General features: G+C 41.5%; 1 protein-coding gene across 13 annotated transcripts in view; it reads left to right on the plus strand.

The window, feature by feature from the left end:
- The window catches only part of znf423 (zinc finger protein 423), a 403,631-nt gene that overhangs the window by 201,512 nt on the left and 177,873 nt on the right, over positions 1–24,246 (plus strand). For 12 of the 13 annotated variants that reach the window (XM_069901631.1, XM_069901632.1, XM_069901628.1 and 9 more), the window contains one exon: positions 20,963–24,195. In XM_069901631.1, the coding sequence (XP_069757732.1) occupies positions 20,963–24,195 (3,233 nt within the window). Of the gene's footprint in view, positions 1–18,297; positions 18,470–20,962; positions 24,196–24,246 lie in introns of those variants that run through there. The other variant, XM_069901635.1, reaches the window with a different exon arrangement.

Raw genomic sequence — 24,246 nt, forward strand, 5'->3', positions numbered from 1 at the left:
CATCAGATGTAGCTGAACAGATTTGGTTGGTCTTGCAGAATAGTCCTTATTACTCTTAATTATCATTTTTGGAGCTTTAGAGGTGATAACTTTAGGAGCTTAATCCAATTTGGAGTATCAGTCATATATTACAAGCTCCCGTTTTAGTAAAATGGGATTATCATCGTAAGGGATATAATAAGACAGGAGGGACTGAATGGTCACAGATAATATTTAACATTTCGCACAAGTACAACACAAGTCATAATAATTCGATACATTGGAAGGACTGAGGGAAGGCTTGTCACAGTTTGTTCCAGAATTTGAAACATTTGCAAAGATATTAGCCGCTTTCAGGTGCTCAGACGCAGATAATGCACCAGCAGACGCAGCTGGGGAAGTGCAACTGGGACGTTCAGGTGGGCGCGAAGAAGACGCCTTTCTGTCACCTGAACATGCTGGCTGAAGGAGAGCCACGTCTGTGCGAACGCCAGCTCCTGTGGACTGTGACTGTAGTCCCACTGCTGCTTTCAGGTGCAACGGGGGATTCTCGGAGCCGGAGAATATACCTACAGGAGGAGGGTTAGGTAAGTGCTTCTCCTGGCTGGGTTCTCCACTTTTAGGTGGCCACCCGACAGCTGCTTTGGGGTAGAATAGGCAGCTTTACAGTTGGGTATTCTGGCCACCTGAAAGCGGCTATTGTGATTTTGCAAGGGAGGTCCATGCTGACGGCTGGAGAGAAAACAGCTTTTTGAAGCAGCTCTTGTGCCCAGCCATTTTTGTGGAATTCAGAACAAAGCTGGCTCTGTGAATGACTGGGCTTTTTCGGTGGATTGACCTGTGCCAGGAAGGTCTTTTTGGGGAAGCAAAGTGCTTCATTTTGATTGTGACAAACAGTGGAGGTCACTTGGAGAGACTGCTTCATTTGAAGTGTGACTAGCTAGCTAAGTGCTACTTAGAAATACTGGTGCCAGGTTCTTGGAAGCTTTGTGGAGGCAAGCCAGTTCGAGTTTTTCCTACAAAAGGACCAGGAGTGTTATGACCACAGCTTGCGAGGATGGACATTTATTCAAAGACAATGCAAGAAGAATTCGTGAGTCTGTAGCAGCGACAACTCCGGTCTTCAACATTAATTCTGGGCCTCAAATTTCAAAGGCCTACACTTCAACACTGAATTTGAAAGACTGAACTTTGAAGTATGCTCTAGATTTTGGCCTGGACTATAATGGTTTGGGTATATCACACACTAGAGACCTGTGTGTAGTTGGGGATAGAGTTAGTGTTAAGGATAGTTTAAAAGTTAAGACTATAGTTTAAGAATTAAAAATAAAATTAAACACTGTTTGGTTCATTGCCTATTGCTGCTTTTTACGCACAGTTTGTAACACATAACCAAAGTCTGCTCAGTATATTAACTGAGGCGTTGTATAAATTTCAGATTTATTGTCAGAGTACATACATGATGTCACATACAACCCTGAGATTTTTTTTCTGCTGATGTGGGCGCTCTTGAAGCAAAGCAGCTCAGGAGGAAATGGGAGCAGCTGCAGAGAGAAGAGGAGCAACTACAGATGGAAAAGGAGCTGCAGGAGGAGCAGCTAAGGAGAGAGGAGGTGCAGCTAAAGAGGCAAAAGGATCATCTGAAACAAAATAAAAATTGCTGTTAATCAGGCCAGAGTAAAGGCAATAGGAGGCTCAGAGGTATTTGGTGTTCAAAGTAAATTAACTAAAGCTATGGAGTCACATTTTGAGGAAGGACAACAGAAAAAGAAAATATTTAATACCGAGGTAGAGCCAGTGCCACAGTTAAGAGAGGTGTATGTACCTGAACAAATCAGGTTAAGGCACAGTGGTGCCAAACCTCAAACCCTAACAATGACCACAGTGGACAAATATGTGAGCCAAATACAATCTCTCGAGGCAGAATATTTGATGCTCCTGTCACGTAACAGAAATCCAGGTGAACAAAGTAACATAAGCTCAGGCATGAGAAGGCAAAATCAAATGACTGCATCTTTAATGTTGTCATACCCACACTCCTGTTCGGCTCCGAATCATGGGTCCTCTACCGGCACCACCTACGGCTCCTAGAACGCTTCCACCAGCGTTGTCTCCGCTCCATCCTCAACATCCATTGGAGCGCTCACACCCCTAACGTCGAGGTACTCGAGATGGCAGAGGTCGACAGCATCGAGTCCACGCTGCTGAAGATCCAGCTGCGCTGGATGGGTCACGTCTCCAGAATGGAGGACCATCGCCTTCCCAAGATCGTATTATATGGCGAGCTCTCCACTGGCCACCGTGACAGAGGTGCACCAAAGAAAAGGTACAAGGACTGCCTAAAGAAATCTCTTGGTGCCTGCCACATTGACCACCGCCAGTGGGCTGATAACGCCTCAAACCGTGCATCTTGGCGCCTCACAGTTTGGCGGGCAGCAGCCTCCTTTGAAGAAGACCGCAGAGCCCACCTCACTGACAAAAGGCAAAGGAGGAAAAACCCAACACCCAACCCCAACCAACCAATTTTCCCTTGCAACCGCTGCAATCGTGTCTGCCTGTCCCGCATCGGACTGGTCAGCCACAAACGAGCCTGCAGCTGACGTGGACTTTTTACCCCCTCCATAAATCTTCGTCCGCGAAGCCAAGCCAAAGAAAAGATGTACCTGAACAAATCAGGTTAAGGCACAGTGGTGCCAAACCTCAAACCCTAACAATGACCACAGTGGACAAATATGTGAGCCAAATACAATCTCTCGAGGCAGAATATTTGATGCTCCTGTCACGTAACAGAAATCCAGGTGAACAAAGTAACATAAGCTCAGGCATGAGAAGGCAAAATCAAATGACTGCATCTTTAATGCAGTTATAGTCTCTCTCTCTTCTCTGCCCAAGAGAGAGATTCAAATTTTTAATGGTGACCCACTTCAGTTTCAAGCGTTGATGAAAAACTTTGAACACAGTATTAAAAGTAAGAGCCAAAACTTGGAGGGTTATCAATATTATTTGGAACAGTTCACAAGCGGACAACCGCAAGCACCTGTAAGAAGTTGCTATCATGTGTCACTGAACAAAGGTTTCGAAAGGCCTAAGTCTTTGCTAAAGAAGCATTTTGGTAACAACAATAAAATTTCATGGTCGTCAATAAAACTGGATGACACAAAAAATTCTACAAGTTTACGCCCTCTTTCTCAGAGGATGTTGTAATACCATTGCTGAGGTCGATTATCTACAAGAGCTTGACATGTCTATTAATATGCAGACCATTTTAAATAAATTACCCTATCAGATGAGAGTACTATGGAGAAGTTCAGTTGTTGAATATCAGAAAATATATGATCAATGGGCTACTTTTATGGATTTGGTGGAGTTCATTGAAGGGCAAGTGGATGTTGTCACAAATCCAATGTATTGAAATATCAAAGATACTCAGACAGTAAGCAAAGATGTTGAGTGATCCAAATCATATCCTCAACCAAATTTTTAATAAAGTACATTTGCCACCTCCCTGGCAGTTGCAAATAAAAAAATTAAGTAAAAGGAAAGTTTTCCCACTGTAAAGATAAGCATGCTTCTGTTCTGTAAAGATAAGCATGCTTTGGAAAAGTGTGCTCAGTTGGGGGAAAAAAAAGATGCATAGTGAGAAAATCGCTTTTCTGAAGGAAAATGGAGTATGTTTCGGCTGTCTGTGTAAAAGACACATCAGCAAGAACTACAAAAAATGACTCAGCTACAACATATGCAGTCAAAAGCATCCCAAAATGCTACATATCTTCAGGAAAAGAAGAATATGGAAAAGGAATGGGAAGAAAAGAAGCAGATGAAAACAGTGCTGAACCCTTGGTACAGACAATTGGTCTTACTGAGGCCAGTGAGAACAGCTGCAAAATTTTAATAGTACCTGGGCAAGTCAAGGCCAAGAAAGGAATTTCTTGACCTAGGTAGCACTGCATCATTTTGCACCGTGGGGCTAATGAATGCTTAATATTCAAGGAAGAAGATCAAACATTCTATTGAAAACTATAGGTCAAGTTAAAATAATTGAAATCAGTGTTGTTTTAGGCTTAGAGATCATTGGACTGGATAGTAACGATTTTTGTGAAGTCCCAGGTGTATACTTTGCCTGTGTAAAAAGGAAACATCCCACATCAAAATGACATTGAACCGTGGACATCTTTGAAAAATGTTTGTTTACACAAAAACAACACTGTGATAGAGTTGTTGATTGGTTGGATGTACCAAAAGCTTTGGAACTACTAGATAGCAGAAGGAGTGTGGGAGATGGACCTTACATTCTCAAAACTATGCTTGGTTGGACAATTAATGGACCATTAGGAGGAAGAAATGAGGTTCAGGACCAGTCGGCTATGTGTCAAGAAAATAGCAATTGTTAAATGATGAACTTTGGGAGCAGCAGTTCAAGGTTGACTTTCTTGAGTGCCTCAGGGATGACCAAGAACCTTTAAAAGAAGACCATCAGTTCTTGGATTTGGTGTCAAAATCTGCCAAGCTAGTTAATGAGCATTATTGCTTTGGACTAACTTTAAAGAAAAGGGAATTATGCATGCCTGATAATAGAAGCATTGTCGAACAATGTACATTGAGTTTAAAGAGAAGATTCAAGAAAGATCCTTTCATTCAGATTACAACTAACTGTATGTCTGACATGGTGATTAAAGGTTATGCAGAGAAAGTACCAGAGAATTATTGAAAAATAGTGATGGCAAAAAATGGTACTTACCACACCATGGGGTTTTACATCTACAAAAGAAAAAAAAACTACTGTAGAGCAGCCTTTCAGGGAGTTTCACTAAATTCCCAGCTCCTACAGGGTCCAGATTTGACCAGTACGCTGATAGGAGTCTTAAGTAGATCATCTGCTTTTGCCAGAGGAAGAGATTTGCAGATGAAATTTCAAGTCTGAGAAAGGGAATGAATATTAAAAGGACAAGCAACATTCGTAAACTCAACCCCATTTTGGAAAATGGTGTATTAAGAGTTGGGGTGGGGTGGGGGGGTGACTTAACCGAGCAGCAATGCCAGAAGAGATGAAATATCCTGTCATATTGGCCAAGGAACCTTACACCTCTGATTTGATTCTTCAGCATATTCATGAAGAGGTGGGCCACGGTGGTCGCAACCATATGTTATACAATCTACGCCAAAAATATTGCATTCCAAATGCCACTGGGTCAATCAAAAAAATTATGTTGAAATGTGTTGTTTGTCGGCATGTAAATACTCCTCCTGGACAACAGCAGATGGAAGATTTTCCCCTGGACGGAGTCTCTCTGGATAAACCTCCATTTACATATGTTGGAGTTGATTATTTTGGACCCTTTGGTGTTATTTTCATATAACAGCAATTCACATTGAAGTGGCATCATCTCTTGATACAGACTCCTTCATTAATGCCCTTCAGTGTTTTATTGTCAGGCGTATTCAGGTGTAAGAACTACTATCTGACAATGGACTAACTTTGTGGGGGCTCAACTCGAATTGAAGAAAGCGTTTATGCACTGGAATCAAGGTCAGATTAATGATGAACTAGTTCAGAAAGGAATCAATTGGATCTTCCATCTCCCTGCTGGCTCATACCATGGAGGTGTATGGAAAGATTGATTAGATTAGTGCAAAAGGTTCTCAGTGCCATCCGAAATGGACAGAATTTTAATGAGGGAGCATCTTCATACAGTTCTATGTGAGGTTGAACCTGTCCTCAACAGTCATCTAATTACTAAGACTTCTGCATATCCAAATGATCTAGAAGCACTTATCCCGAACTACTCAACTTTAGTACGAATTTGTTTGAATGATCATAGACAACAACAGCATTCTTTTATCCTCCAAGCAACCATAAAGGAAAGTAGTTGCTATATCAATAATTGACAGTTGTTAATTCAATGCAACAAATGAATGCCAATTTTTAGTCAAAAAATACTGGGTGTTCAGCGGTGTACTTGATGCCTCATCAAAACATTCAATCTGCTGATATAAGATCAGGAAAGTCACTGGGGACAATAACCAGAAATAATAAATGTGTTCGGCAGATCAGATGACATCTGTGTGAAAGATCATAGAATCATCATTTCAGATCATTGACTTTTCATCAGAACTTGTGATGGATTCATTAGGAATCTGAGCACAAGATGCTCTGGTGAATCAAATATAGTGAATCAATCTGAGAAAGAAAGCTGCAGCACTTGAAAAGTGCCTGCAAAAGGAATCCTCAGTAGCTTTTGGTTTCAATACTATTATGAAAAATTGGTTAAACAATATATTTAGTGTTGGGAGTGGATCATTTTTTAATTATGTAAGTTTTAACACTGTCCTTCAGTCTCATGCTCAAAAAGAGGAGGAGACATCTTGAAATTACTTTTTTCCAGGGTGTATTCTTCAATAACAACAAAGTTCCAAAGAATTTTCAGTTTACAAAGCAATTTTCTATTATTCATAGAGCTTTCTATATCTCTGGAATAATATGGCTTCTTGGCAAGATCCAGTAACAAGCAATTGTGTGAAATCTTGTAAATAAATCTGAAAGTGGTATTGGTTAGGCAAGAGGTGGGCGCTGCGAGCAGGGTCCCAAGGGTTTTGGCCAAGCACAGATTGGAGGGATGTTTTGGAACAGGGGAAAGAAAGCCAGTACTGGCCCCAAAGACAGAATCCCCGGGTGGGGCAACAATAGTGAGGGATTTAGAAGTCTGGCCACCATGCTGGCTGGCTTCAGTACACCCGTGTCCGACCCTCGTGGTGAGGGTATAGGCCACCACGTGCTAGCCCTCCTTAAGAAATCAGGATTTCCCAAGGCAAGGGGCAGTCAGAGGGGAGCTACTGGCTGCTGCCGACACTGCTGAGACGCCAGGTAGGGATCACCAATCAGCTGGTGGACAAGCTGCAGACCCTCTCTCAGTAAAAGGACAGGGAGCCAGAAGCCCTGGAACGGACCTGCAGCGGACTGCAGGAGGCACTTCTTGCTGCCCAAGGCAGAGCGAACAACCTGGAGACCAGATGCACCGAGGTCGCCTGCCGACTGGTGCAGGTTCAGCAGGCTCGGGTCGCCCTTCGGTCGGGCTGGCGACCTCACCCGATTAAAATTAGAGCCTTGGTCCGGCGAGGAGTGCTTGGCTGGCAGATGGGGACATCTGGATGGAGAGTGACGAGGACGGGACTCCCGGTGAGCCAGGGAATCCGACCTATCACCACAAAGTCCCAGGTCCTCGTGTAGGAGAGGGGCCTGATGAGGAGGGGGCAGCGGGAATGGGCGCCTCACCCTCAGAGACCACCAAGACATGGGATTATTCCCCTAAGGAGCTCACCTAGCTGGCGGACCGACACCGCCAGTGGCCAGGTGAACACCTTGCTGTTTGGCTCCTCAGGTTGTGGGATAAGGGGGGGGGGGGCGTGAATATTGCCCTCTCCCATCAGGAGGCCAGTGCCCTGGGGCATTATTAACTGTCCCAGACTGTTAATAATGCCCTGCAAGCACCCACAGGAGGGGATCCGCAGCGGATCATCCCTGTGGGAGCGTGTAGTCACAGCTTTACAGACCCAGTATCCCACCTGGCTGGAATGGAACCTCTCCGGGAGATCACAGTGGGCCACAGTGGGGGAGGGCACCCGGATCATCGGAGTGGGCACTGATCAATGGGATCTATGAGGGGGCCACCGATCAAGAGTTAATTGAAAACACGAGGGTGACTGGTGCACTTGAGGGAAACCTCGTAACTATCTCAGCCCCAAACCTTAAGTCAATTATTCTGCCCCTCACGGCACCAGCTAATGGGAAGACTGTGCGGGATGCCATCACCCTCCTGGAAGGGCTAGAATACATGCAGTGGGGGGGGGGGGGGCACCCAGCCAGGTCCGTAGGGCAGCAGTGAGGGCCAGAAATACATTCCTTCCCCGCTTTTCACGCAGGCAGCTGTTCGTGGATCTGCTGCACACTGGGGTTGACCGTACCAGCATAGATGGGATTCCAACCTCTGCCATTTATGCCCTGTGGAAAGAGCTTTGTGGGGGGGAGAAAAGGCCAGGCGAAAACCTACAACCACCATGGGATAAAGGCTAGCGCTGCCCCTGCCAACACTGACAATGTCTTTGCTTTTCCCCCACTTGAAACAGTCTCTTCTGCCCTCAAGACTGAGCTCAGAGACCTGCTGAGACAGGAACTGTCCTATCTGTGCCAGCAGGAATCCTTACCCCTGGGGTGGCAGACTCCCACCCCCCCCCCTATAGGATGAAGCCAGTGGCCCCTGCACATTTGTTCCATTGCCCACACCTGCCTGAGGGACCTGAGGCCACATATTCCAGTAACAGTGCCTTTCCCTGAATGCATTCTAGGAATCAATGTTTTAAAGGAACAATCCCTTTATACTAACAGGGGCAAGTTTATGTTGGTTGCACAGGCTACAATTGGAGATGGGGCAGGCAAAGGGGAACCAGTTCTTGTCCCCCCTCCTTCCAAGATTGTGTGCAGCCCACAGTGCAGAGCCTGCAAACAAGAATGCTTTCTTTTCCATTCCTCTCCATTTCAACTCACCAGCAATTTGCAGTTACTTCTGACAAGAGGAGACAAGTCACATTCCACAGTGTAATCTGCTGCAATATACAACCTATTCAACCTCTCCAAGAGGTGTCAATTGTCCATTATACCATTGTTTCCCTCAGGAAACAAGCTCATTGATGTTGATAGTTTGCAGTTCCCTCCCCAGAATGTCCTGTTTCTGGGGATACAATGGAGCTCACGTCAAAGAGAGCCAAGAATGAAACTTTGAATTTTGCCATCCCCTCACATAAATCAGACTCCCAGAGCCTCGTGGGTCTCCTAAGTCATTGGCAGGAGAACATATCCCACCTTACCATGCTCTTTGAACCACCCTATAGGGTCTCCCATAAGAAAGCCACATTCCTACTGGGACCAGAACTACAGGCTGCTTTTGACAAAGCAAAGCTAGCTGTTGAACAAGCACTGCTCCCTTGCCCCCTGCCAGGCAGCTGTTCCTTTTAAATTACAAATCTCTAGGCCAGTAAGGCAGGTGCTGAATGGAATCTCCAGCAGAAGATCCAAGGGTGCAGAGTCCTGCTAGTCTTCTGGACAAAATCTCTGCCTGGTGCCACCACTCGCTACAACCCATTTGATACTGACCGGGACATCGGCCAACACTTTCCTCAGGTTTGCTTATGAATTTGCGAGCACCTGGACAGCGACATCGAACGGACGACTGACCAACGTGACAGTTCGTCATGTATTTTGCAAAAAAGTCTCAGCGAGAGAACAGCTGTTGCTCAGGAAACTTATCACCGGACATTCTATCTATCAAGCCTTTAAAAAAAATTTTAAATTGCACGTTTAGCTGTGGCTTTTACTATGCATAATGTCTCTAAGAACACTCAGAGAAACTGAAATTTATAGATACGTAATCGCAGTGTGGATGTAAAGTTTGTGAGCTGACCAGTCAATGATCAGACCATGATAGGAAACATTGTATGAATTTTGTTTCACAATGAAGGCATCACCCCAGAAACTCCCATTAACAGAAAAACACCTCATGGGTGGGGCAGTGGGAACCTTTATTTAAAAATACTAAATTGGCTAACTTTCTGTCCTGACTCCTCCTGGCTATCGTTACAGGGATCCAACACAGGCCCTTGGGGCACCCGTTGAAAGAGAACATGAGCGGGAATGGCATCCTGGTGTCAAACATCAGCCCAGAAAAGCAGGCGCCCCAGGTACACTCTGGATGTATACCTGCTGGCCTGCCCCCTGCCTCACCATGGGGTAGCACAGTGACAGGGATCTGGGCTCTGTGCCTGAGGAGTGCCCAAGCATGAGACCAAGGCACGGGATGCGCAAGCCAAGAGATGGCTCTGGCACCTGATGGATGATCTTGCATTGCCTGCTCACGGACGTTGGTGGTAAGGGTGCTCACATTTGCCTGCTAAGCCAGAGAAACCAGTAGGAGTCGGGGACCAAAAAAATTCCTTTTTCTACCCTCCCCTCTGACACTGGGGAGCAGCTCTCACAGCACCCTGCCCCATTGGTAACACAAAGACCCTGTTTGGTCTGGGGTTCAGGGGCTGGTGAGATGTTGGTATTGAAGTTGATTATGTGTCTTGTCCAGCATTCGGACAGCACTAGTGGACATATTGATCCACTTGATCAGTATTGTTTTTTTTAAAACATGCTTTGACTTGTAACGAACATAGTTATTGGTTGTCTTACGATTGACGAGTGGTGTGACGAAGGGTGGATTGTATTGGGAAGAGTATTGGCTGTCATGTGTCAGCACTGCTCCCTACCTAGTCGGAGGACACACCAGCTGCCAATCAAGGTTTGGTTCTACCCCACCCATTATTGCACATTTTGCTGTTGGAGCTGACGTGGACTTTTTAACCTCCTCCATAAATCTTCGTCCGCGAAGCCAAGCCAAAGAAAAAAAATATGTAAATTACCTTCACTCCAGGCCTAGAAATGTGGAAGGGTGCAGGAGAAACTGTTGGTAAGATATGCACTGTTAAAAGGGTTGGGAGTGTTTAATTAGTGTCCCTTGTTGCATAGAGCCGTGCCTGCACTGAGTCAAAGGGTGATCGGGCATCGACCATTGTATGTAACAGTTTGAGTGTAGAGCAGTGTTTCTCAACCAGGGTTCCGCAAGAGGTCGCAAGGGGTTCCGTGAGAAACAGTGATAAATCGGCTAAATGCATTTTTGAATAATTTTTGTTAATTTTATATTTGTAATTTTACTGTACACGGACAGAATGTTGTTGGAAAATCCTTGGTTATTATAATAAAGGCCTCAACCTCATTATTTAAAATGAAAACCTCGGTGTTAGGTCTCATAAGTGAGCAGTATGCATTGCCAATAAATTTGACAAAAAAAAGGGTCATTTTTTTCCCTTAAACAAGTTATCCAAAAAAAAATATAATGTTTACCACTTGAACTATGATAAAAATATAAAAGAGATAGATATTAATAATGGTATATAATCATTTTTATGCAGGGGTTCCCTGAGACATGAAAACTATTTCAAGGGTTCCACAAGGATAAAAAGGTCGAGAAACGCTGGTGTATAGGTTTGCCTAACATGTTGACCTTGTTGTCCCGTTTCCATCCCTGAAATAAATGTGTGCTTTCTACCTCCACTTTAGTCTGGTTCTTAACCTGTGGGACCCACATGAACCTGAACAACATCATTATTGATAGGAGAATTGGAATTTAGTATGGAAGTGGGAAGATTGAGACATCATGGAAAATAAGACAAATGGAAAACTAGAGAGTGGGATATGAAATTGAAAGAGGCTTGAAAACCAAAAAATAGTTTGTGTCTGCTAATTTAAAACCCTATTAAAACCAAAGTCACAGTTTGTGTGAGAGGAATTCACAGTAATGATCTTTAAGAAATTTAAAGCAATATCCAGATATGAATAGTGGTACACATAGATATCTAAGGAAGATGTTGCTTAAACATCTATTCTTCATCAGTGATGCATCTCGAATTAAAGTGTGGAGGTTAAGACTGAAATAATGGTAGGCATCTTCATCAAAAGTTATTCAGTGCAAAGTTTCACAAAGATATTGGTAATAAAGAAAGATTGGATAGGCTGGCATTGTTTTTCTTGGAGGGAAGAGATATAAGGGCTGATTGTAGAGAGGTTTACAAATTATGAGGGGTGTCCTAGATAAGGTAGGTAGTCACAATCTTTTTCCCAGGGTTGAAGAGTCTAAAACTAGATGATGTAGACAAGGTGAGACCAATTTTAGGTCTAGTGGTGACTATTTGGAGGAATTTATTTGATCTGTCAATTGTTGGATAGGAAAGTTCTGATTTTTTTTAAAACTCTTGCTTCTGCTGAGGTTCCAAGTATGGATATAGATATGGATCTCTCTCTCTCTCTCTCTCTCTCTCTCTTGTGTTTATGTGTGTGTATAAAATATGTAACATAGATGTATATTGTATATGTGTATGAATATAATATATACATCCACACAGTGTCATCCATAATGTTTGGGACTAAGAACTTTTTTCTTTTTTTTGCCCCTGTGCCCTGCACTTTTAAATTTGTAATCAAAGCACACATTACAGACTTTATTCACTGTTATTTGCATGCATTTTAGTTTGAACATATAGAAATTACAGCACTTTTTATACATAGTCTCCTCATTTCAGGGCACCATAATATTTGGGACAGAGCAATGGTATGCATATTAAAGTAGTCATGTTTAGTTCCTTGTTGGATATCCCTTGCATGCAATGACTGCCTAAAGCAGGAGACCATCGACCCCTTCGTGGAATCCTTGATCCTTCATAGACCCCTAGGTAAGTACAAATAAATAAATAGATAGATAGATAATAAATAATTAAGTAGATGCACAGTTGCCAAGTGCAATAGTGAGGGAAACTGCACCCCATATGTATGGTGTCTGGGCCTCCCAGCAACAACCCAAACTTTGTTACAACACACCAATTACCAAGTAACAAATCTATAAGTTAAGCAAGCAAGTGATAAAATAACAGTTTTAAAAAAAACCTTTGCTTCTGGCAGAGAAGATGCCAAATGGAACTGGGTCCAAGTCTTCAGCATTGGCGGCAGGAACTCCATTCTTAACATTGGCGATGGTGCTGTCCACATTGAAGAAGTCGCCTCAGGCTTCTAGCAGGAGCAGGGACCTCAGGCTTCCGGGCAGGGAGCAGGGATGTCAGGCTCCCGGGCAGGAGTGGGGACCTCCGACTCTACAATTCTTTCAACCCAAAAAGTGTACCCCAGTGTATATTGACCCCCCTCCCCCCACTCATTTGATCCCCCTGCTATTTTTCAACTCCTTGGGTAGTCCCATCAACCCCCAGGAGTTGATAATGATCACTTTGGTGACCGCTAGCCTATAGTATATGATTCATAGAGATCACCAGGTGCTGAGAAAATCCTCTGGTGATCCACTTCAGCCATCTTCAGCTCCTGCTTGTTTTGAGGGCTTGTCCCCTTAAGTTTTCTCTTCAGCATATGGAAGGCATGCTCAATTGGATTTAGATCAGGTGACTGACTGGACCATGCAAGAATTTTGCACTTTTTAGCTTTGAAAAACTCCTTTCTTGCTTTAGCAGTATGTTTGGGATAATTGTCTTGCTGTAGGATGAAATGCCATCCAACGTGTTTGGAACTATTTGCTCGAACTTGAGCAGATAAGATGCTCCGATACACCTCAGAATTCATTTTGCTACTGCTATCAATAGTTACAATGAAGATAAATGCACCAGTACCTGTGGAAGCCATACATGCCCAAGCCATAAAATCTCCACCATCATACTTCTATGATGCTGTAAGTTCGGGAGTTTCCAGATTTGGATCCAGGGATGAAGAAAGCCTGCAATTTACTTCCAAGTCAGGATAGTACTTACCTGGTGCATGGTGCTCTTGTCTTTCTTGGTAGATATGGGTTTGGAATATGCTGGAACAATAGCCAAGGCAAGTAGTTGCAATGCATTTTGTGGATAGTAGAAACTGTAACCATTGAGCTCAGTAGGGAAGGAAACTTTGGGTTGTTGGTTCAATGCAATGAGCTACTTTATCCAGATTGTTGTTAATCACTGGCATCACTAGGGAAGTGGAGGGGGGGGGTGGTTGCGGACTGCAAGAGGAGACACCATCAGAGGGGGTGACACCAAAAACCAAAATGACTGTCTATAACATTTTTGTCCTGTAGTTAGTTAGAACAACAAAAAACATTTTTCATCAGCCCAGCTTACATGTATCAATGTACGTACAAGGCTAAAACTCTATGCTAATTTACTTTTAATGGGCTCCGGTCAGAGCTGACATTATTCCCCAATTACAATGACCCTTCGGATCACGTGGTTTTGTCAGCTCGCGCTAGTATCCCTGTTGAAGTTTGATAGAATATTCGATGATATTGCCAAATCTCTTCAGACTTTGGAAATTATAGACATTGGTGTGCCTCCTTCATGGTCACCTTTATGTGCTTGCACCCTGAGCCTTGAAGGTTCTGGCCCCTTGCAACTCTGTCCATCAATGCAGAGAGGTACGTGGTTCCTCCGCCTCTCCTTAAATGAATGAGAGGTGTAAGAGGATGCAGACTTCTAGAGGTATGTCAGGGTTGGCGGGTGAAATGGGGGAAGGACCAGAAGATTCCATTTTCGAAGAGTAGCTATGAAGTATTGAACTGCACGTTTCACAAACATTTCTACGACTGATTCCACCTGCAGTGAATTCGTCCATCGTTATTGAATGAAGATCTACCGGGACCAATGCCTGAAGAGGGCGCACAAAATCAGTGAACCGGTGCGGACTCGAAAGGCCAACATGGCCTGTTTCCGCTCCGTAAATGGTTCTATGGTTATATGGTTATGGTTATGTTTTACAGATGAGGTGGTATGCTTTGGATCTTGGCCAGTTCCCTTAAGACTCCACACTTTGCTCATGATATTACTCAGATACAGGTTAATATTGATCTCATCTGTCCACAAGACCTTTTCCAGAATTCTGCAGGCTCTTTTAAATGCTTATTGGCAAACTGTAATCTTGCCATCCTGTTTCTGGCTAACTAATGGTTTGTAGCTTGCAGTGTAGCCTCTGTATTTCTGTTCACAAAGTTTTCTGAATACGGTCGTCATTGACATATCCTGAAGAGTGTTTCTGATCTTTCAGACAGGCATTTATGAATGAAAATTCTTCAGGCATCAGTAGTGGAGGTCTTCCATGGAATACCAGTCCCTTTGGTCTTACTGAGACCACCAGTGTGCTCTTACTTCTTAATTTAGTTCCAAACAATTGATTTGGTAATCTTAAGGTTTGGGTGATGTCTCCTACTGTTTTATTCTTGTTTTTCATCCATATTATGGCTTCTTTGACTTTCATTTGCATAACTCTGGTCCTCATGTTGAAAAATGGCAACTACAGACTCCAAAGGTGATCAAAAACTTAGAAACAAGTCTAGCTCTCTTATACCTGCACCAACAAAGCAAATAAATACACCTGAGTAATCACAAACACATATGAAGCCAAATGTCCCAAACATTATGGTGCCCTGAAATGGGGGAACTATTATGAAAAGTGCTGTAATTTCTACATGGTCAAACCAAAATGCATACAAATAACTTTTTAAAAATATTTTGATATTATCAACAAATAGTATCAAAATTACCATCACAAGTAAATAAATTAAATGTGAATTAATCATTGATATATGTTTCCAAACATGACCTCTATCCCCCTCCCTAAACAAAACCCTGAATAAGAAGAAAAGAATAAATAAAGGATAGAAAGAAGAAAGGGTGAAGGAAAAGGAAAAAAGGAAGAGAAGAGAGGAGCTGTTGAGATCTGGAATCCAATTCAACAAAAAGTGACTCAATTATTTTTGTCTAAATCTCAATAAAAGGAAGGAAAATAGATAAAGTGAATGTCTTATTTATTCAATCCTACACTTTGTAAGTAAGGATCCCACACCTGCAAAAATGTGTTGGACTTGTTCCTTAAATTGTAAGTAATTTTCTCCAGGGGAACATAACTGTGCATTTCAGTATTCTAAGGGGCTATTTCCAAGAGAGAATGAAATTTCCAGGTAATAGCAATACATTTCATGGCCCCTATCAATTAAGAAATTCTAATTGGTACTTATTCAGCCTCATTTTAGGTCTTACATCCACAATATTTCCTAAGAGAAACAACTCTGGATTTAGAGGCAATTGTTTCCCAATAATTTGATTGAATAAAACATTCAAATTTTCCCAAAAGGGTTTCAATTTGGAATATGACCAGGTAGAATGTGAGAAAGTACCTGTTTCTTCCCCGCATCTAAAACATATATCAGAAAAGATAGAATTCAATTTTATGTAATTTTTGTGGGGTAAGATATAGTTGATGTAAAAAATTATATTGATCCAGCCGATATCTTCGATTAATTGTATTGGTCATACAATCATGGCATAAAATTCGACCAGGTCTTATCATCAATACTAATAATCAAGTCTGATTCCCATCTTTGTTTTGATCTATACAATTCCCATTTAGGAGTACCCAATTGATATAAAGAATACATAACTGATGTGAATTTCTTTGTCGTCCCCTTAATGTATTCAAATAATTGAATAAAATCAACAATGTGGTCTTGAATTGTTTGATTACAAATTTAAAACTGTGAAGCACAGGGGCAAATAAAAGAAAAAAAGGCATCTTTGTCCCAAACATTACAAAGGACACCCAGCACTTGGCTTCCGCTAGAATTAAGTTACTGATTTGAAAACCTATTTTGATTAAGCCAAGAGGGCAAATAAATTTTGCATACTTTGGCTCCAAGCGGTATAGTACCTGCCTTTTGCATTTAATTTTTAGATTAAATGTCACCTGAACTTCCCTTAACTCAGTAATTGCAATCCCCACATTTATATCGTGATTGCAATGTAGAAACTTTCATGTAGTTCCCGACTGAACTCATTTTCTTAACTGCTTCATGTGTTGTTAGGAGTTGATACATTTATGAAGTAGCAAATAGAGTTTCATTGACTGGCAGGTTGCTCGTACTTTTACTCTTGGGTTATAGGTACATTCTGAGAATATGTATGGTCAAAATGAAAGAAGGTTGCTCTTTACAGAAGTTGCTTTTCAGTTATGTCTTCCATGAGGTAAGATTTTGTACATAACTGCTACTTATTAAAAAAAATACAATTGCAATTTGATTTAAAAAAAATTGGTTACAGAATCCCATTTTGCTAAACATTAATTTTCTGTGGACAATTAGTTACAGTTGGCCATGTAATTTAGTTGCAGGGCAGTGCACTTCACGCCCAGTGTTGTGGCACATTACAGTGGAAGTCCTAAAATAAGGACTGCTCGGGGATAAGATTGGTCTGGATTTTCCACATTCTCAAGCAGTACTTTTAAAATGCAAATTTAAAGAGGAATAAAGAAGCAAATTTTGATAGTTTATTCATTAGCAAATACAGCATACTTCATATTTCAAATGAGCAGTTTTAAAGAAAAATAAAGTCAGCCAGCATGGTCGTTTGTTGCCGCTGTGCATCTATGGCACTTCATGCATGCACGCACACAAAAGACCAGTAAATGTAAAAAGTTTGAGTGTTTTTGAAAAGTATGGATTCTCAGGTGGTCCAGATTTCTGGCATCTGTATTTTAGGACTTCTAGTGTATGTTTTTATCGTCAATGCTTCCTATGTTCCAAGTGATCTGCAATCCCCATTTTGCAGTTTTCTCAGAATTGTAGAAACAAGTTATTTAGCCAAATTGAACAGTGAAAATGCACAAAGGTGACTAAATTAATAACTTTTTATTTGTTATTTAACAGTATTTGTTTTTGAAAGACTGGCAGACAAAATATATTGGTGATTTTTATGCCTATACTGCTGTCATCATATATGGCAGAACACATCAGGATTTTGACCCGAAGTCAGTATAAGGAGGCAAAGTAATGGCTAGGCCACATTGGACATAACATTGTTATGCAATTGAAAATGTAGAAAGCCGAAAATGATTGTGCTATGTTGAAGTGGTTATGGAGCAGAATTAAACATGTCCTTACATCTCCTCCCTCATATCCATCTAGGACCACAAATAGACCTTCCAGGTGAGGCAGAGTTTTGCATGGACATTGTTCAACTTCACCTACTCCACTTGGTGTATCTGATCTTGCTTCGTCTATATTGATGAGATGAAAAGCAGATTGGGTGTTTGCTTCACCGAACACCAGTATTTTGGATATAGGTCTAAATTTGAGATTCTTGTAACCAAGCATTTACCTCCCCAAAATATTCCTACAATGGTATCTCTATTCTTGGCCTCATCCATTGTCAGGATGAAGCCAAACATAAACTTGAGGAACAACACATCACGTTCCTGCTGGACAGCTTAAACCTAACAGCATGAACATTCATTTTCCTGATTTTAGGTGACCCCTACCACCATCTGCTAGTTTCCATCTCTTCTTTACCTACTCCAGTACTTAGCTTTTCTCTTTCCAACTTTTCTTGCCCCGACCCTGCCCTTTTGACTGATCTCTCCTTCTACCTGTCTCTCCATCTCACACCATCTGTTCTATAACTCCTGACCCCTCTCCCAGTTTCCTTCTTCCTTTATGTATGTAATAGCATCCCCTACCCTCTCATAAAGCATTAGACCCAAAACTGACCATTTCTACATGGATGCTGTTTGGCCATGTTTAATTCTTAGTTCAGAATTTAACATGATTCTGTTTATGAGGCTGTTGTTTATTGACTGCAGCTTGGCATTCAACACCATCTTAAGTACATTTTCTACTTTTTAAAGGTACAATATGAATTCAAGTTTTCAGTATTTGAACTGGCTGTGCAAAAAGTGTGTTACACACTGCTTCTAAGAGGTGCTCTACATTCAAGCATGGATGAACCCTCAGCAGCCTCAATTGTTCATGGCAGTAGTTAACTATTGCTTTGAGACTGGTAGCTGCCACCTGTGACACTAATCTACTTTGCACTGCAGATTAAGGTTAGTCTGACCAGCTGGCAGGACACTTTTTAATGAGGTTTTGCACTGGGCTGCAAATGGTCTCTCGGATGAAGTTTCATACTGGTTTCGTTTGACATGCTTGGATAACTTAGTTATGCTGTCACTTCTCACACTTGGTATGCACCTGAAAATGATTCAATTAAGACATAAAAATGCAGTCTAATGGCAGTTATTTGACATACCATTACAAGATAAAAAGGTTTTGTATATTCCATTTTAATATCAATTTTATTAAGCTTCTGAAAGCTCAAGTTGTGTATTGTCATTTGAACTGCCATTTTTCCTGTTATCGGTAAAGCAATTAGGTAAGTAGTAGACATGCATGTTTTGTCTCCAGAATATGTACAGTAATAATTGACTTGCATGTTTTAGAAATGCATTTATTTTGACTAATTGCACATGTCATGGGTAATGAGGTTGCAAACAAAAATTGTATTGTTTTCATGTTTTGGAAAAGAGATATAGGAACTAATCATTATTGCAAGAGTAATGGGGCTTAAATGAGGTTTTGTATCAGCCATAACTCAATTTATTGTGTTGCCTTTCTGTGGAAAGATTCTGGTTTCAAGGTCATGTGATAGTCCAAGATAAAGAAATTGACACAAAGTAATGGTGGGTGGAGGAGTTGGTGCATGTTTGACGTTCAGTCCTTTGGATGAAAGAATAAACTAGGAATCCAAGCTCTTATTTTAGGAATACTCTGCACATTTTTGAAGAAGCACTGTACAATTTTTCTAAGTGTTCTCACCCTATATTTATTTGGCCTGAAAAACTGCCATCTATCCAGGGTGCCTGGAACAGGCTGCTGGAGTTAGTGGTGGTTATAGATACAACAGTAGCATTCAAGAGGCTTTTGGATAGACACATGAATATGAAGAGGATGGAGGGATACCTATCAAGGGCAAGCAGCAGAGTTTTTTGTTTGATTTGGACATTATGTTTGGCATAGACACCTGGCCTGAAAGGCCTGTTCCTGTGCTATACTGTTCTACGTTCTGTATATACCTCACTTCACATCATGAAAGCAAATTACCCAGTTATCACCACATTCCTATTTACTGTAAAATGTTTTATGCCCAGTATGTGCTGATGACAAGAACTGGTCAGTTTTCACAATAGCACAAGCAACTAACCTTGTCAATTGTGCAGGTGATTGGATGGCTGTGATAATCAGAAGGTGATCATAGGCTTGTGACCTCTCACGTGTATGTAAACACATGCAAACATACATGTTATATGGATGCAAAATATATTTTGCTGCAAATGTTGTGTGTTAACATCCTGAGTTTCCAGCTACATTGTGAATATTGAGAAAGCATTCAAAAGGCCACAAACTGCTGCTGTGCTTGAAAAAAATCTTACTTTAGAGGATTAGTACTATTTAATGACCTTAATCCACTCTAAAACGTTTTTTTTACATTCTGGATTCTGTTTAAATCGTGGTCTACAATTGCAAGGGAAAGCATACCTTTCAAAATTAGCAGAATTTTTTATTTGTTCAAAAATGGGCTTGTGCAGTATATTTATTATAACTACTAAAGGATCCTACAATATGATACGATCAGTGTGGCTATTATGGAATAAAGGTCAGGCTGTGCTACTGCTAAAATCATTAGGGAGTAGACAGAGGTAATATTTCCAAACAGCCTTGGAAGTGAAGTAGTTTTGGGATTTGTTATACTTGTGCATATAAAGTTTTGTATATGAAAAGCAGTTTACATTAAATAGAAATGTATCTGTTTGATATTTAAAATGAAGGCCAAAAATTTCCTGTGAAACAATTTGACATTTCATAGCATACCACTTCAAAAAAATTTTTGTGCTTTGAAGGATTTGATTACCAGCTAAAACTCTGTGGTCCCAAGCTTAACTGATGTAATATGGAAGAGTGCTGAATGGAAGGCACATTTTATCTGAGGATTGGAGGCTGGATTTGAAAACCATTCACTCAGATAGACCTCAGCAAAGTCACACATGCCAATTCTGCCTTGATTCACTTCCCACTTTGTATAATTTAAATGAGCATGTCCGGAAAGTACACAAGAATAATGTTTTCCCAGTAATGCAGTTTACCAGTACATCAACATTTCACTGCAACTACAGTCCAGAGATCTTTGCGGAACTAAATAGCTTGCAGGAACATATACGAATTACACATTGTATCAGGATTTAATTCCCTGTGCATAATTATCTATAGATATGATAGGTAGGAAAAAAAATGACAATCATTTTGTATTTCCATGTAATCAGATTCATCCCTAAACTTGATTTAGTATAATTGTGGAAAAATGTTAAGATGCTTGATACTCCACCATGTAGATATGTTACTTTGATGAAATTATTACTTTCATTTTCTTATAGTTTTAAGAGTAGTTAAGTTTTCAATGTGGTAAAGCTCAGTGTCCTAAAAATAATTTGTACTTATTCTTCAACTTAATTGAAAATTACTTTTTTTTATTTTTATTTTTCCAGATGGTGATGATGACCCACAGGTTTCATGGGTAGCTTCATCTCCCTCCAGTAAAGATGTTGCATCACCTTCTCAGATGTTAGGAGAGGGCTGTGATCTTGGCCTCGTGGATGAAGAAGGAGGAACTGGTTTGCCCTACCCATGCCAATTTTGTGACAAATCATTCAGCCGTTTGAGTTACCTTAAGAGGCACGAGCAAATCCACAGCGACAAACTTCCCTTCAAGTGTACATTTTGTAGCCGTTTATTCAAACATAAACGAAGTCGTGACCGACACATCAAACTTCACACTGGAGACAAAAAGTATCACTGTCACGAGTGTGAAGCAGCTTTTTCCCGCAGTGATCATCTCAAAATCCACTTGAAGACTCACAGCTCCAGTAAGCCATTCAAGTGTACAGTTTGCAAACGTGGGTTCTCTTCGACTAGTTCCTTGCAAAGTCACATGCAGGCCCATAAGAAGAATAAGGATCATGTTGCCAAGCTCGAGAAAGAGATGAAGAAGGAAGATGTCATCTGTGATTATTGTGATGACACATTTAATCAAGCGGAAGACTTGGAAAAACACATGGCGACAAATCATCCACAGATTTGTGAGAAAGCAGAATTGCAGTGCATCCACTGCCCTGAAGTATTTGCTGAAGAAAATGCATTGATTAGCCACATTGATCTAGCCCATGGGAATAAGAAACATAAATGCCCAATGTGCCCAGAGCAGTTCCCTACAGTGGAGGAAGTGTATTGCCACTTGGACAGCCATAGGCAGCCAGATTCCAGTAATCACAGCATCAGTCCTGATCCTGTCACAGGAAGCGCTGCTTCAATGAGCAGCACAACTCCAGATTCCAGTGCTTCAGTAGAACGTGGTTCCACACCTGATTCAACTCTAAAGCCATCCAGAAGTCAGAGGAAGCCGTCAGGATCCTTGGAGAGAGAAGGAAGGCAAAACTCCTGGTCACCAAAAGTCACCTATAGCTGCCCATATTGTTCTAAGCGTGACTTCAGTAGTCTGGCTGTCCTAGAAATCCATTTGAAAACCATTCACTCAGATAGACCTCAGCAAAGTCACACATGCCAATTTTGCCTTGATTCACTTCCCACTTTGTATAATTTAAATGAGCATGTCCGGAAAGTACACAAGAATAATGTTTTCCCAGTAATGCAGTTTACCAGTACATCAACATTTCACTGCAACTACTGTCCAGAGATCTTTGCGGAACTAAATAGCTTGCAGGAACATATACGAATTACACATTGTATCCCAAGCACGCTTTCTCAAGATGGAAACCATACTTTCTTCTGTTCGCATTGTTCACTGGGATTCCTGACAGAATCTTCACTTACAGAACACATTCAGCAAGCTCACTGCAATGCAGGAAATCCGAAGCTGGAGTCACCTGTGCTGCAGGCAACACAATCCTTCATGGAAGTTTACTCTTGTCCTTACTGTACCAATTCACCCATTTTTGGCACCATCCTTAAGCTCACAAAACACATCAAGGAAAATCATAAAAACATTCCATTGGCAAATAGTGGCCGAAAATCAAAGTCCGAGCAAAGCCCCGTTTCTTCTGATGCAGAGGTATCTTCTCCAAAAAGACAGAGATTGTCAGCAAGTGTATCTTCGCTTTCAAATGGTGAATACCCATGCAATCAATGTGATCTCAAGTTCTCCTCATTTGAAAGTTTCCAAAGTCATCTGAAGTCACATTTGGAAATTCTTCTAAGGAAGCAGTCATGTCCTCAGTGCAAAGAGGATTTTGATTCTCAAGATAGCCTTTTACAACATCTTACCATACACTACATGACAACATCAACTCATTATGTCTGTGAGAGCTGTGACAAGCAATTTTCCTCAGTGGATGATCTCCAGAAACACTTGTTGGATATGCATACATTTGTGTTGTACCACTGCACATTATGCCAAGAAGTGTTTGATTCCAAGGTCTCCATACAAGTGCATTTGGCTGTGAAGCACAGTAATGAAAAGAAGATGTATCGCTGCACAGCCTGTAATTGGGATTTTCGAAAGGAGGCAGATCTTCAGCTTCATGTCAAGCATAGCCATTTGGGCAATCCAGCTAAAGGTCGTAAATGCATATTCTGTGGTGATACATTCAGTACTGAAGTAGAACTGCAATGCCATATCACTACCCACAGCAAAAAATACAATTGTAAATTTTGCAGTAAGGCCTTCCACGCTATTACTTTGCTAGAAAAGCACTTAAGAGAGAAACATTGTGTGTTTGACAACAACAACCAAAATGGTACTGCAAATGGCATTGCACCATGCAATAAGAGAGTGGATACTGATCTGCAAAACATACTGATGAAGAACCAGGATGCTCTAAACAGTCATGAAGCTAGTGAAGATGATATTGATGCCTCAGAGCCTATGTATGGCTGTGATATCTGTGGTGCAGCATACACTATGGAGGTACTTCTTCAGAATCATAGGTTGAGAGATCACAACATTCGCCCTGGAGAAGATGATTGTTCACGAAAAAAGGCTGAATTCATTACTGGAAGCCATAAATGTAATATCTGTGCAAGGACTTTTTTCTCAGAGAGTGGCCTCCGAGAGCACATGCAGACCCATCGTGGTCCTGCAAAGCACTACATGTGTCCTATTTGTGGTGAGAGATTCCCTTCACTTCTAACACTGACTGAGCACAAGGTCACCCACAGCAAAAGTCTTGATACAGGAACTTGCAGAATTTGCAAAATGCCGCTGCAGAGTGAGGAGGAATTTATTGAGCATTGTCAGATGCATCCTGACCTGAGAAACTCTCTCACGGGTTTCCGTTGTGTAGTTTGCATGCAGACGGTCACTTCGACTCTTGAGCTGAAAATTCATGGAACATTCCACATGCAGAAATTGTCAGGAAATTCCGCGTCGTCATCTCCGAGTAACCTGAGTCATCCGAGGCTCTACAAGTGTGCTTTATGCTTGAAAGAGTTCAGAAGCAAACAGGACTTGGTGAAACTTGACATCAATGGCTTGCCATATGGCTTGTGTGCAGGTTGCATGAATAGAAGTACAAATGGTCAATCTGCAAATGTAATTCAGCAGGAAAGCAGTGATAGAACCAGTGCCAACCTTCGGTGTCCTGATTGTGCAGTTAAATTTGAAACTATGGAAGATCTGGAGAGTCATATCCAAATGGACCATAGGGAAATGACACCAGAGACAAGTAGCCAGAAAAAGTCATCCCAGGCATCACCTGCCCCCAGGGTAAGAAAATTAAAATAATTTGTACAGTCACAATAGACATAAAAATACTGT

Source organism: Narcine bancroftii, chromosome 10, assembly GCF_036971445.1.
Source record: "Narcine bancroftii isolate sNarBan1 chromosome 10, sNarBan1.hap1, whole genome shotgun sequence".
Lineage (NCBI taxonomy): Eukaryota > Metazoa > Chordata > Chondrichthyes > Torpediniformes > Narcinidae > Narcine > Narcine bancroftii.